Here is a 12,609-nt window from a genome sequence, read left to right as displayed (position 1 = left end):
AACTTATAATGGAATTTTTAAACTGGTTCTACAGTAAGAATCAATGTAGAATATAAATGTCTTTTGAAAATGGTGAGAAAACATTTGAGATTAGTTAAATGTAGAACCAATTTAAAAATTATTTTCCAGATCAGTTCTTATATTAATCCTTAGTACAACCAATATAGAAAATATTTTTTAGATGAAATATAACACAACTAATGTAGAATGTTTACCCCCAATATGTCATTATCTCACATACTAAATTGATTTTTCAGAAACGTTGTAATTTTTTATATCAAAAAGTATTTTCTTTGTAGTACTAATTATTATTACGGTTGTAATAGTATTGAATTTTTAATGTATTATATTGAAAATAATACATTAAAAAATTATGGTCTATTTAGAAATAGATTTTTAAATTTTGTAAAAATCTTATTACAATGTAAGTTTTTAAGATTATAATTTTTATGCACTGTCAATGTAACAATTTTTTTCAATAAAAGTGCAAAAAAACTTGTATACTATTAATGCATTCTAATTAAATTTATTGTTTAAATTAACTCAAACTTTTAAAAATATTAAACTATACTGGTATAAGATAAATGAATTAAATTTAAGTCTTAGGTTTGAGAAATAAGAAAATCCCTTTTAGGTAAAGTGTATCCATTGTCCCTTAATATTTACCAGAATTTGGATGAAATTAAAAACTTTGCAATGAATGTTTTGCAGACACTCATACGACGTATACATTATAAAGAGGATTTAACTCATTGAGTATGACGTTATGATAAATTTTTGTCTTTCATTTCTAAGGATAAGAAAAAAGAAACGGTAATTTTTTTTCTTTCTAAAAGTATCTGTTTAAGAAACTCTATATTTAATAAAAGCTGTACATAAGAAAATTCGTTTTGAAATGAAATCACCCTGCAACAGTTTCCAACGACTAAATCGTAACGTCGCTTGTTAGTGTGAACTATCGTCAAATTTGTTTAAGTGGTTCTACTGTTAACCAATTACTATAATTAACATCTTTACATAAAACTTAAATGTTATCTAACAACGAAAAGAATGTTGTTGGTCAAATGCCTCATTCTATTAGCTATAGTGTAGTCTATAGATAGCCTAACACCATTGTTTGTCTAACTAAATATCATGCATACTTCAAATTTTATTTAAATAGCATAATTTTTTCTTGAAAAATGTGCTAAAATGTGATTTTGGATAAGAGTAGAAATGGAATAGACAACTTGGCAAAATGTCATGACTTAACGCGCTTACTTAAGGATACGTATTGTAGCCTAAGTTTTGATAAGGAAATTAAAGATGTTTTTTAAGAGAATTATATAATATTTGAAAAATAAATAAAATATTAGAACATAAAATATATATTGAATTATTATTATTTTAAAAATTTATCAAACTAGAAAATATTTATTAAAAATGAAAAATATTTTTACTTTTTTTTTTTCAAAATCTGTCTCTTAAAATATTTTTTATCCTTATAAATATGAAAATGTTTGTCTTCAAAAGGTTGAAATGTATCATTTTTTTTTGTCTTGATTAAGGTTGAAACATTTGAACTTGTGGACATTGGTTTTTTACATCAATATATGTAAAATTATGTAAAAAAAGAAGTCATATTTTACCTTAGTTATATTCATAATTGATGTAAAAAAATGTCATAATTATATTAGTTATGTTTTCGAATTTATCCCAACTTATATTTGAATAAAAAAAATGATACATTTTAAATTAATTTATGAGGATAAAAAATATATTTTAATTCATTATTTTATGTAATTTATTTCTCAAGTTTTCTTTTCTTAAAACTTACTATATTTAATTCTCTTGAATCTTATGCCAACTTGATAGGCAAGAGTTGTTGCTATATGAAGCAATGTTAGCTCTTCAATGGGTTAAAAACGTGTTTAGTTTTACGTTTCTTAGCTCTTCAATGGGTTAAAAGCGTGTTTAATTTTACGTTTCGTTATTTATTATGTTTCAAAAGTGATTTTTAGAAGTTAATAATTATAATTTCCGCTCCCAAGTGACTCACCATCAATGAATTTGACTTCATGTCAAGCATGAAATGATTATGTACCAACATAGTTTATATGTTTAGGATTCAATCAACGGTCAATGAAAGGTTCATCATGTAATTTCAATATTCTTCTGAGATTTTACAAAACATGAGAGTCAACTTAAACTAAAAGAATAATTTAAACAAAGTTATGTGATGACTAATTACCAAACACATGTCATATTACTATTGGTTTACATAGAAAGAGTTTTGAAAACCTTCCAAATTTGAAGGTACATAGAATTTGTCCTTTTGAAAAAGGGAAAGCAGTGAAATTTGTGGAAGAAATCTCCCCAATTGGTATTTCTTACTTTGCGTTATTGTACGGTCATGTGATTGCATTGATCTTCATGAATTGCTATGCAGCCTATGCTTGTTATGATAAATATCTTTTATGTTCTTCAATCTCTCTTGTGACAGTGACAACAAAAATCACAACAATTCCCTTAACCCATATGCCAAGCTGCATGAATCGTTCTTCCATTGGTTGAAGAGGGCTTTGGGCTCCCATTTGTTTGGGTTTTACTTTGTTGGGCTTTATATACAAAATTTGTTTTGCAGTAAAAATTGGTGTTAAAATAATAAAATAAAAACCAATCATCATTATTTTATTTTAAAAAAGAATACATCTTTTAAAATTCTCTTTGCATTATAAATTATAAGGTCAAAGCTTTTCATAATTTTTATTTTATTTTTTAAACAGTGTAAAATAAGTTATTGAAATTACTTAATTGATTTATAACATGTTTGGTTTCAGGATGAACCAATCCAACATGCATTTTTTTATATGAAAACATTAAAATGGGCCATCATGACTTTTCTTTCACCATAAAAATAATATGTTTTTTTTCCATTATAATTATTATTCTAAATTATTTTATACAGATAAATAAAACTAATAAATGGATTAAAAAAATAACAATTTTAGTTAAATGATAATTATTATAGGATGAAGGAGGGGTATGGATTTTTTAAAGCAGTCACTTAACCAAACACGGATTAAAGCTGCTTTTGACAAATGTATCACTCATAATTACGCTTCACATGAATAAATGTTTCCACATGTATTATTTTATTTTAATTAATGTCAATTTTAATTTTAACATTCGTCCAGAATCAGTAGGTTAATTTATATTCTGATTTGAGTTATTATTGATGTATCTAATGCTCTTATTGCTGTTAATACGTAGGCTTTCTATATCAATTTTGTCTTCTATACATCTTAATTACATGCTTGTTGTTAGCTTGAGAACTTTCAATTAAGGTCATGATCAGGAATATGAGAACACGGAAGTTTCTATGGAACATTCTCTTTCAAGAAGTTAAAGGGGAGAAAAAGTTTAATTTTGCCCCTGGATTTTACTCAAATTTATTTTCACACAAAAATGACTAAAAATGTATAACGACTCTACTTAATTACATTTTGTTTTGTATTGACCTCGCTCATAATCGATTTGTGCAACTTATAATCAATTTTGCATCAGTTTCTAACTCTCAACTAGACGACACTTGCTATTAATTAGTTGGCACTTATGTCTATCTTACACTGTTGAATAAACTCACAATTCGTGTTCTGTTTCAATCCAATCTCCACCGTTTTTTAAAAGCATATATTCACGGACTTCATTAATTAGCTCGTTATTTGAGACTATTCTATATTTCTTTTTTCTACTCACCTATTTTTCTTTTCTTATTTTCATTTATCTTATTCCCTTCCTCCCATAATAATTATCATATACGAAAAAAATATTAAAATAATTATAATTTTAACTTTTTATTATATCTTAATTATTTTTTTCTACTCATTCCTCATAATATTAACGATAAATAATAAAAATTTATGATAAAAAACTTAATTTATAAAATTCTTATTTTTCTTTATGTGGTTGTTAACTTTTTCTAGCATGTATAAAAGAATCTAATAAGCCAAATATTATTATTATGGAATGAAGGAAGTATTTTTTATTTATTTAAACATAAGTATTTAAGATTTTTTATTTAACATCTAACTAATTCTATCTCAGTAGAATAAGGACCTATTTTAAAATAAGATAATACTTCTAGTTATAACATCTAACTTAATCACTTGCAGAATAAAGTCCATAATATTGGAATGTAAAATTTGGCAGATTAACGTCACGTGCTGTGTTCAACATAACCTGGAATTTGTTTCCATGGTAGGGGTAAATTCGTCATCCAGAAAAATGTAAGACTACGTGGTGGAATATACCTGCGCCACTGTAACAAGTTGGTGTAGCGTAAAATTAACCCACAGCCACTTCTCTCTTTCCTCGTCACTTTTTTTATTTTTTCTCCATTGAAGGTCAACTTCAAATCCCTAATCTCTCAATTACAACTGCAACTACTTTTCCCTCCAATTTCGCTTCACCACACATGCATGGATTCTTTGATTTTCATCTTCTCTCGCGTTTTCTGATTCTGATCATAGGGTTCCTTATCCCCCAACTTTATTGCTTCCTCACGCGTCTTTATCTTTTTTTCTTTTCGTTGATCCAACCTTTTCCACTAAAGCTTCGATTTTTTGCTTTTTATTTTTTTTTATCTTTTTTGTAGTTTGTTTGTATTGTTTCGTTAGGGAATTAGGAATCTTCGATTTTCAAGCGCCGCTTATATCCTTTGTTTGCTGTTAATTATTATGGTTCTGTTGTGTGTATGTGGCTGAAGTGTCGTGAGAATTTTACTTCTTTTTCTGTTGTGGTAGTTTTGTTTTGCAGTGAAACAAAAGCAGTGCAGTGAATGGCTGTTACTAATGTATTTTCCTGTGTTGTTATGTTTTCAGATAGTTGTTAACAGAGTGATTTGGGAGCTTTTGATATGTCGAGTGGATCCGTGAGACGGGTTTCCCGTCAAGATATCCAGCTGGTAAGTTGGGATCTCACTCTCTGTTGTGGATTCTGGGGATATGATGTTTTTGTTAGTAACTTGCTGTCTAGGGCAAACTTGTTTAGGGATTACTATAGACGTTTGATGCACTCCCCTTGCATGTAAACAAGGTTTTAAATTGCGGTCACACAGTCGGTTTTGTTGAGTTCCTTATATTGGGGGAGATTGCAGACAACTGCGGCCGCCAACACCCCCAAAAACCTTGACTTTGCGGCCAAAATCGTGTTCATGGACCATTTTTTAAAACCTTGACGTGAATATGTGATAAATTCTTTCTTCATGTTTCTTTAGCATGTAATATTTTTTGTTGACTGCGGGAACGAACTGAATAGTTATCTTTTCATGCTTTCTTCTTACATTCATTTTGAGAGTCATTTTCATTATTGAAGACTAACAGGATATCATTATTAACGTGTTGAGAAGTGCTAGCAACACACTCCTCCATACACACTCTCCCTTATTGGTTAAAATGTATTGAAAATTAGAAAATTAGGAGAGAGAGTCATTAAATAAGATATGAGATCCACTGAATTTTGTGATTTTCAATAAATTTCAACCAATGATAGAGAGTGTGCTCAAAAGAGTGTGACCCTAACATTTCTCTTATGGTGTTATCAGTTTAGGGTTTTGGAAATATGTCATATGTATGGATTGGGGACTTATTCTTTCTAGGCTATTACTCCCTCCCTCCCTAATTATAAAACCCTTTTCAGAAATTTATTTGTCCCTTTTTATAAGATCCTTTTCTAATTTCTAGATGCATTAATTATTTTTTTCCTACATATCCTTACTTAGTTATTCTCTCTCCAAACATTAATAAGAAACAATTAAGTGGATAGAGAAATAAAAAAGGGTAATCTTGTAATGATGGTACAAATAATTGACAAATTTAATGTGATTAACTAAACTAACTACTTTTCTTAAAGGGCGTGAATTAGTTGAAAGAGTCTTATAGTTAGGGACGGAGGGAGATGTTTAGAGTCTTTTCAAATTGAAGCCATCACTTTTGAGTTGTTCTGTTTGCCCTGTCTTCAAATCTTCCCCATCTCCCTCTGTTAAATCTCGTCACTATTCCCTATACTGTTCAGTTCATCTTACATCTACCAGAGTTGCTGATCATAATTTCTGTTTGGTTTACTTGTCTTGTTGCAGGTGCAAAATCTCATAGAACGATGTCTACAACTGTATATGAGCCAGAAAGAAGTTGTGGAAACACTATTAGCTCAAGCAAAAATAGAGCCTGGTTTCACTGAACTAGGTAAAGAAAACTTTTTTCTCTGCCACTGACATTTTTTTTCTTCATTTGTATTTTACTCCAACTTCACTTGGTCAGACTCTTTTGATGTGTTATACAGTATCTAACATGATTAAAAATTGTAATTGATTTACTTTTGTGATATTTTTCATTTCTCTGTGGATGTTTTGCTTTTATAATCATGATTGTCAACCTTGCTTTTCTCAGAACTTGGCTTCCTGAAATCTGATTAAGGTTTGAATTCTGACACCTAGCTATAGTATAGCTATCCAAATGAGAATTTAATGATGTTTTTTTAATGGTTGGAATTGTTAGCATCACTTTGAAAGGAATCTCGTTGCCAATACATATGTCATGACGGGATTATGCTTACTTCTCTGTTATGTTTTGACATTTTAAAAGGGAACATCCCTTTCTCGTATGCTGGAAATCTTATCCTCACTTCAGTTGTATTTTTCTCTTTTTACGATAGTAATGTTTTCTCTTATATCTTTTAGAAAATGAAGACATTCAGGTTCTGTCTTAAGTTTTATAAAATTCTTAGAGGCTTTTTCACATTGCTTGTTCTTAATAATGGAGTTGTGAGTTTATGGCGTGCAGTGTAATAAACAACCAAAATGTTTCCCCTCTCATAAAATTTTCTTAGGACTCAGGAGCATTGGTGATGATGCTGGTGTTCTGGTTCATATGGTTACATTGGCAGTTCTTGAGATTTTTGTATCATCCATTGTTGTATTGCTACCTTTTAAGTCAGCAGTTTTCAAACCACTAGTTTTTGGAATTGTTTTGTGCAAAAATGTCAAAGGACATGATAGTTAGAATTTGTAAAGGGGACATATTTTTGTTAGGGTATAACTGTTGTTCTGGATTGTTTATTAAGTTTTTCCATTCTATTTATGAATTATGATATTTAGATTTCTGTTAAAATGACTTAGGAATGATAAATTTCCAATAAAGTCCCATGGTTAGGTGTTTGAGAATCTGAATGGGACCATTATTTATTTACTTAACCTTGTATGTATAAAATAAACTTTAGTATAGCTGCCACCCTGCTATTTCAATCCCACTATAGTGTTTTTGGGCTCACTCACTCTGTGCTGCAATTCAAGATTGATAACTATGATTGAGCTAAATGGAAGCTTAGGCCATTCAACAGGGTTAAACTTCAATACTTTCTATATACTTTTTTCACCCTAAAGATTGCCCCCTTCACTTAATTGTTTTCAACCTTGTCTTGCTCTGCCAATGGGAATTTTATTGGTTATTTATATTCTATCCGTGACGCTATTCAATTTTTGTAGCATGCTCCAGCTGCTTTGCGACATGATTCAGCGATCGTGCCGCTACAACTATGGTAGAAATTAGCTCGTTTGCTTTTTCTACTAAATTATATCAATAAGCTAAAAGAGCATGCCTGTATAAGACACCTTTAGAGTTCTGATTCCTGAACTATCAGAAAAGTTTCCAATTCATTTTTTCTTATTATAACACTCCTATTATTGGTTTCGAGTAATGTTGTCAAGATTGAGATCCTATTTAGGAGCCAGAGGGGGTTGCAAGATTGCAAAACGTAGGATTGTAACAAGGATCGTACAATCCTACCAAAATGTAAAATTATACATTTATACTATAACTAGAGATGTGCAAAGTTGTGTAGGCCACTGGGAATCAGTGAGACAGCAGAAGAGAAGGTTGAGAGAGATGGGGATGGGATTTCAAAACCATAGAGATGTGTGAGAGAGATGTGCAACCTGCAAAGAGCTTGGTGCAGCGAGAGAGGCTTGAATGAGAGTTGGGTTCTGTTTAGCAAATGAAGAGTCACATATTAGGGCACATAAAGGATAAAAATCAAGGTTTATGTGAACCGGGTTGTGCAACCCAACCTGAAAACCAGCAATTGCAGGATTGACAAACTTGCATGATCTCAATACGATCTCTCTACAATCTCACTATGATCCTATGAACTTATGATTTTAGGTGCAATCCAGATAGGGACAAGGTAGCAGGATTGAAAGATCCTGCAATCTTATGATCTAGATCATGATTTTAACAAAATGGTGTCTTTTATTCTGTCTGTTATTAATTTACATTTGCTATGGTTTAATATTTAGAGATCTCTTACAGGGAAGATAATTAAAGTAATGATAAAATAAGCCAAAACTTAGAAGTTTGTGATATGTAACTTCATGTGATTGCTTGTTTAGTTGCTGCTTCAATTAGTAGTATCATTTCACCCATGCTAATGTATATCCATGCAGTGCATTTTCTGTTTCTTTTCTTATAAAAGCCGTGATAGTTTTGATTCTTAACATAGTACTGAACTTGGGGATTTGAGTAAGATTTGGTAATTGATAGTTGCTGTTAAAATTGCTATTTAGTCCTGCTTATTGGGCATTGGTGTAAAAGAGCAACTGTCACCTTGCATCTATCATTTAGTTCTCTATTTTAAGTTTCTTTTTCTTTTTCCCCCCTCATTTTTTCAGTTTGGCAAAAGCTTGAAGAAGAAAATGAAGAATTCTTCAAGGCTTATTATGCAAGATTGGTTTTGAAGCAGCAAATAATGCAATTCAACAAATTGCTGGATCAGCAAGTGCAATTAATGCAGTTACACTCAAGTACTGTTGCATCACTACCTACATCTAACGGGTCACATATCCCTGCAGTGTCATCACTACCTAGCTCTAATGGGTCACATATCCCTGCAAGTAAGTCTATTATCTCTCTGAATGTTTTTACCATCCTTTTTTGCTATAGATTGTTTTGTTCAGTTGAAGTCTTTTTTCTCGCTTGCCATTTCATGGGCTCATATGGTCTCTTTCTCACACTTAGATGCAACTCCCGTTACTTTCCTAACGTGTTATGTCCTGGTTGCTTTTAAGGCTTGACAAATATGGGGTTAAATTGGAAAAAAAATTGTTGGATTTTGTCATTTACTACTTGTTTCAAACTTGAAGAAGTAAAAGTTGAATATCTTTTAAAGTTAGTTCTCTAGTCAAATATATTCTAGTTTTTCTTGTCTTGTTAGCATTTCCATTCATCTATATTGCAAGTTGAGAAGTTGGTTTAGTGGTAACAATATTTGTTTCTAATTACTAAGAATATAGATAACTATGAAAGAAAGATAATTAAGGTAGATTGCACCTGATGTAGAACTGACTAAGAACCACCAATTCTGGGTTTCTTTGTTAGTTTGGAGACTTTAGGGGGAAATTCTTTGTTGTAAGTGAAGAACAGGGACATGGTTCTCTGGAGTTTTAGGCTTTTTGGTTAAGGACTGAAGGTGGATGATGCATTCAGGTGCTGGGATTGGTTAGTGGAGATGGTTTGTTGATGATATTGATTGGCTGGGGATTGTGGTTGTTGGAGGCTTACGAGTAGATGGAGTTTAGGTTAAGAAAGCAAAAGGCTTACAGGGAGGTATATACGGATTTTATAGTAGGTTGGACATGTGTGTAGGAGTAGAGTTGGTGTCTGTCATTACAGAGCATGAATTTCCTGGAATATGATAGAGACTTTTATGACTGTTTCTGCATTTATTCTCTTTTTAACTTTAGTCATTGTAAATATTCAAAATACAGATTTTACTGTTCTATAGTGATTGAGGAAATAAACAGATGAAAGTGACAAAGTAACCTGCTTTGTTATTATATACATGTTATCGAATGTTTGATTCTGTCCATTTTTTTAATTTGACATCAAATATCTCTTTATGTTACAGTACCTGAGAATCCAGCATGCTACACTGCAGACCGAACCCAAACAAGTTTGAAGCCAGAAAATATGCAACATCATGTTGATTCCAGATTATCTAATGTGTTTAATAATGGCGGGTCATCACTACATACAAGTATGCATGCTGCAGTTGATATGTCTGCTCATGGTAATAGGATTAATGGCCCTTCTAGCATGCTTTCTGCTCAAAGCGCAAACATGGGTCTGATACAAGGAATCAATGGTGGTGGAATGATCAAATCTGAGCCTGGATATTCTGGTTGTTCTCCTTACATGTTTGGTACTGATGGAAATGTCCTGGAGACACGCCCAACTATTGGTGGTGCTTCAGTCACATCATTCACTAATGTTGAGTCCAACTCACATTCTCTGAATGAGGTGGTCCTAGATCCAGACACTTCTTCATTTGGATTTCTGGGGCAGATTCCCAGAAATTTTAGCCTTTCAGATCTGACTGCTGATTTTTCTCAGAGTTCTGGTATGTCTTCTCTCATGTTTGTGTGGGTCCTTGTGTGCATCTGCATGCAATCATGCATTGTATACTACTGCTCCTGTCAGTGGAAGTGCATCTTTGCTGATGGTGATGAGTAAAATGCAAGCAAAGCTTTGTTTCATGTTGATTTTTCAGTTTCAATCCATTTTTCATGATATAATTTGAATAAATCATTAGCACCAATAGTTTAGCTTCTTATTTGACAGATATACTGGAGACCTATTCTAGGTCACCCTTCCTAGCTACGGATAATGAGAACTTCCTTGACAGAGGAGAACAGGGTAAGAGACAATCTCACTCACCTCACCTGTATTCTGTTGTTTTGTGCCTCAATGCTAATATCATTTGTTGTCTTTATTTTAAAATAGACAATAATAGGCTGGACTCCATATCAGAAGGCTTGAGTTATGAAGACTTTGGGAGTGAGTGAATAGTTGATACCATTTAGTCATCGAACTTTCAGGTGTGTTCTTCTATTGTCAAGGATCAAGTTGTTCAGAAACTACCATAAATGTGCAAAATTTGCTATTAAATCAAGCTAGAGTTTTTAATTTTGTTGCACGCCTAGTGACAAATATTACTGTTTTAGCTACAGAGCTGATAATTGTTTATTTTGTCTGCAGGTTGAACAAAATGCTTAAAATGTTGTACATAAAACTTTAGAGGTTTTGAAATTTTAACTGTTGGATGAACATATGCATTGGTGTGTAGAAAGTGCACTCATCTCATTCTTGGTGATGGGAAATGAAAGTTGGAATGCTTGCATAGAAGGGAAAGACTTGGTGCAAATAAATAATAATCTTTTTTTCCCTTGTGTGTTTGGCCTTTTGTAATATGCTTATTCTTCATTGTGTTGATACTAGAATTAATATAATTGTGTTTTGTTTTTTGTCCGAGATTATACTGCATAAAATTTGTTTTCTAGGAAAATACCTGGTTGACTCTGCTAAAACTAGTCTGATTTTTTTAAATAAAAAAGGCCCAATAGTCCAAGGATAAAATGTCAAATTTTAACAAGAACTTGGCTGAGAATGGACCATCATGGGGCCAGGCACCTATTGAATATAGACTTTTAGCCCTTTAGTATTTTATGAAGTTGAATGGTTATACATCAATAATATAAAATAGTTTATTTTATATTGTGAATTAATCAGAAATTACTCTTGACATGAATTTTAAAGTAGTAATTGTAAAAGTTAATAAATTTATAACATATGTGGATACATAGGCACCTAGAGACGAACAAGGGTATAGTATGTAACATTCCGTTTTTTATAAAATAAATTAAAAAGACTTTTATTTAAAATTAAAAGAGTTTTTAAAATTAAATAAATGAAAGAAAATAAGTTTTGTTAATTAAAATAAGAGTTTCATGATACCAAAAAATAAATAGAGTAAAATAATATTTTAAAAAATAAATGAATGTTTTAATAGTTATTTATTTAATGAAAGAGTAAAATAAAGTTTATTTTTATAAAATAATAAAATAGAGTAAATAATAGAATAAGAATACCCTAGTTATAAGTAGAGATGTACTAGATCAGTTTTTATAATTACGATATGCTTTTATATTCTTTTTACTTTCTAAATTTTTTTCTTCTTTTTTTTTTCTTTCCCAAAATTGAATTAGATTTTGGAAATGTTAATGTCATGTTTTGGTCTCATAAGATTATTGTGTGTTGATGATTATAACACATGTATATATATATGTATATAAATTGTTAAAATAAATTGGGAATCTATAGTTCAAATGATAAAATTAAATTAACGAAAATTAATATATTAAGATTCAACAATAAATAATTTTAATGCATTTTTAGTTTAATTATTTAGGCTTAAATGTAAAATTTATCCCCTTATTTTGTCTATTACACTAAATTGATCCCCCTTATTTTTTAATTCACTATAAGTCCCCCTATCTTTCAAGATACACTATCTTAGTCCTTAGAGCTCATTTTAATCGTTGACTGTTAAATTTTAAACGTTAACCAGACTAGAAAGATAAAATTTATATAAATATACATATTATAATTTATGTAAAAATAAAATTTAATATTATATATTATATTTTAAAAGATAATATATAAGAATATAATAAATTAAAAAAGAATAAAATTTAAATTTTGAACTTTTTTCGTATAAAACTTATATTAATACTATATT

General features: G+C 30.6%; 1 protein-coding gene across 4 annotated transcripts; it reads left to right on the top strand.

The window, feature by feature from the left end:
* The first annotated feature begins 4,278 nt into the window (after positions 1–4,278).
* On the top strand, positions 4,279–11,342 carry LOC114400591. 4 transcript variants are annotated; one of them, XM_028363105.1, is made up of 7 exons: positions 4,279–4,385; positions 4,863–4,945; positions 6,119–6,224; positions 8,705–8,926; positions 9,940–10,431; positions 10,653–10,909; positions 11,070–11,342. In XM_028363105.1, exons 2-6 carry the CDS (start codon positions 4,898–4,900, stop codon positions 10,874–10,876), a joined length of 1,092 nt encoding a protein of 363 aa, XP_028218906.1. In that variant the 5' UTR covers positions 4,279–4,385; positions 4,863–4,897; the 3' UTR covers positions 10,877–10,909; positions 11,070–11,342. The 4 variants fall into 4 exon arrangements, with proteins under 4 accessions (XP_028218906.1, XP_028218905.1, XP_028218908.1 ...); XM_028363104.1 differs by lacking the exon at positions 4,279–4,385 and adding an exon at positions 4,393–4,512; XM_028363107.1 differs by lacking the exon at positions 4,279–4,385 and having other exon boundaries at positions 4,393–4,945; positions 10,653–10,727; positions 10,815–10,909.
* The last annotated feature ends 1,267 nt before the right edge of the window (positions 11,343–12,609 follow it).

Source organism: Glycine soja, chromosome 19 (assembly GCF_004193775.1).
Source record: "Glycine soja cultivar W05 chromosome 19, ASM419377v2, whole genome shotgun sequence".
NCBI classification, from domain to species: Eukaryota; Viridiplantae; Streptophyta; class Magnoliopsida; order Fabales; family Fabaceae; genus Glycine; species Glycine soja.
The sequence above is the reverse complement of the archived record's forward strand: the minus strand, read 5'-3'. Positions and strand labels throughout refer to the sequence as shown.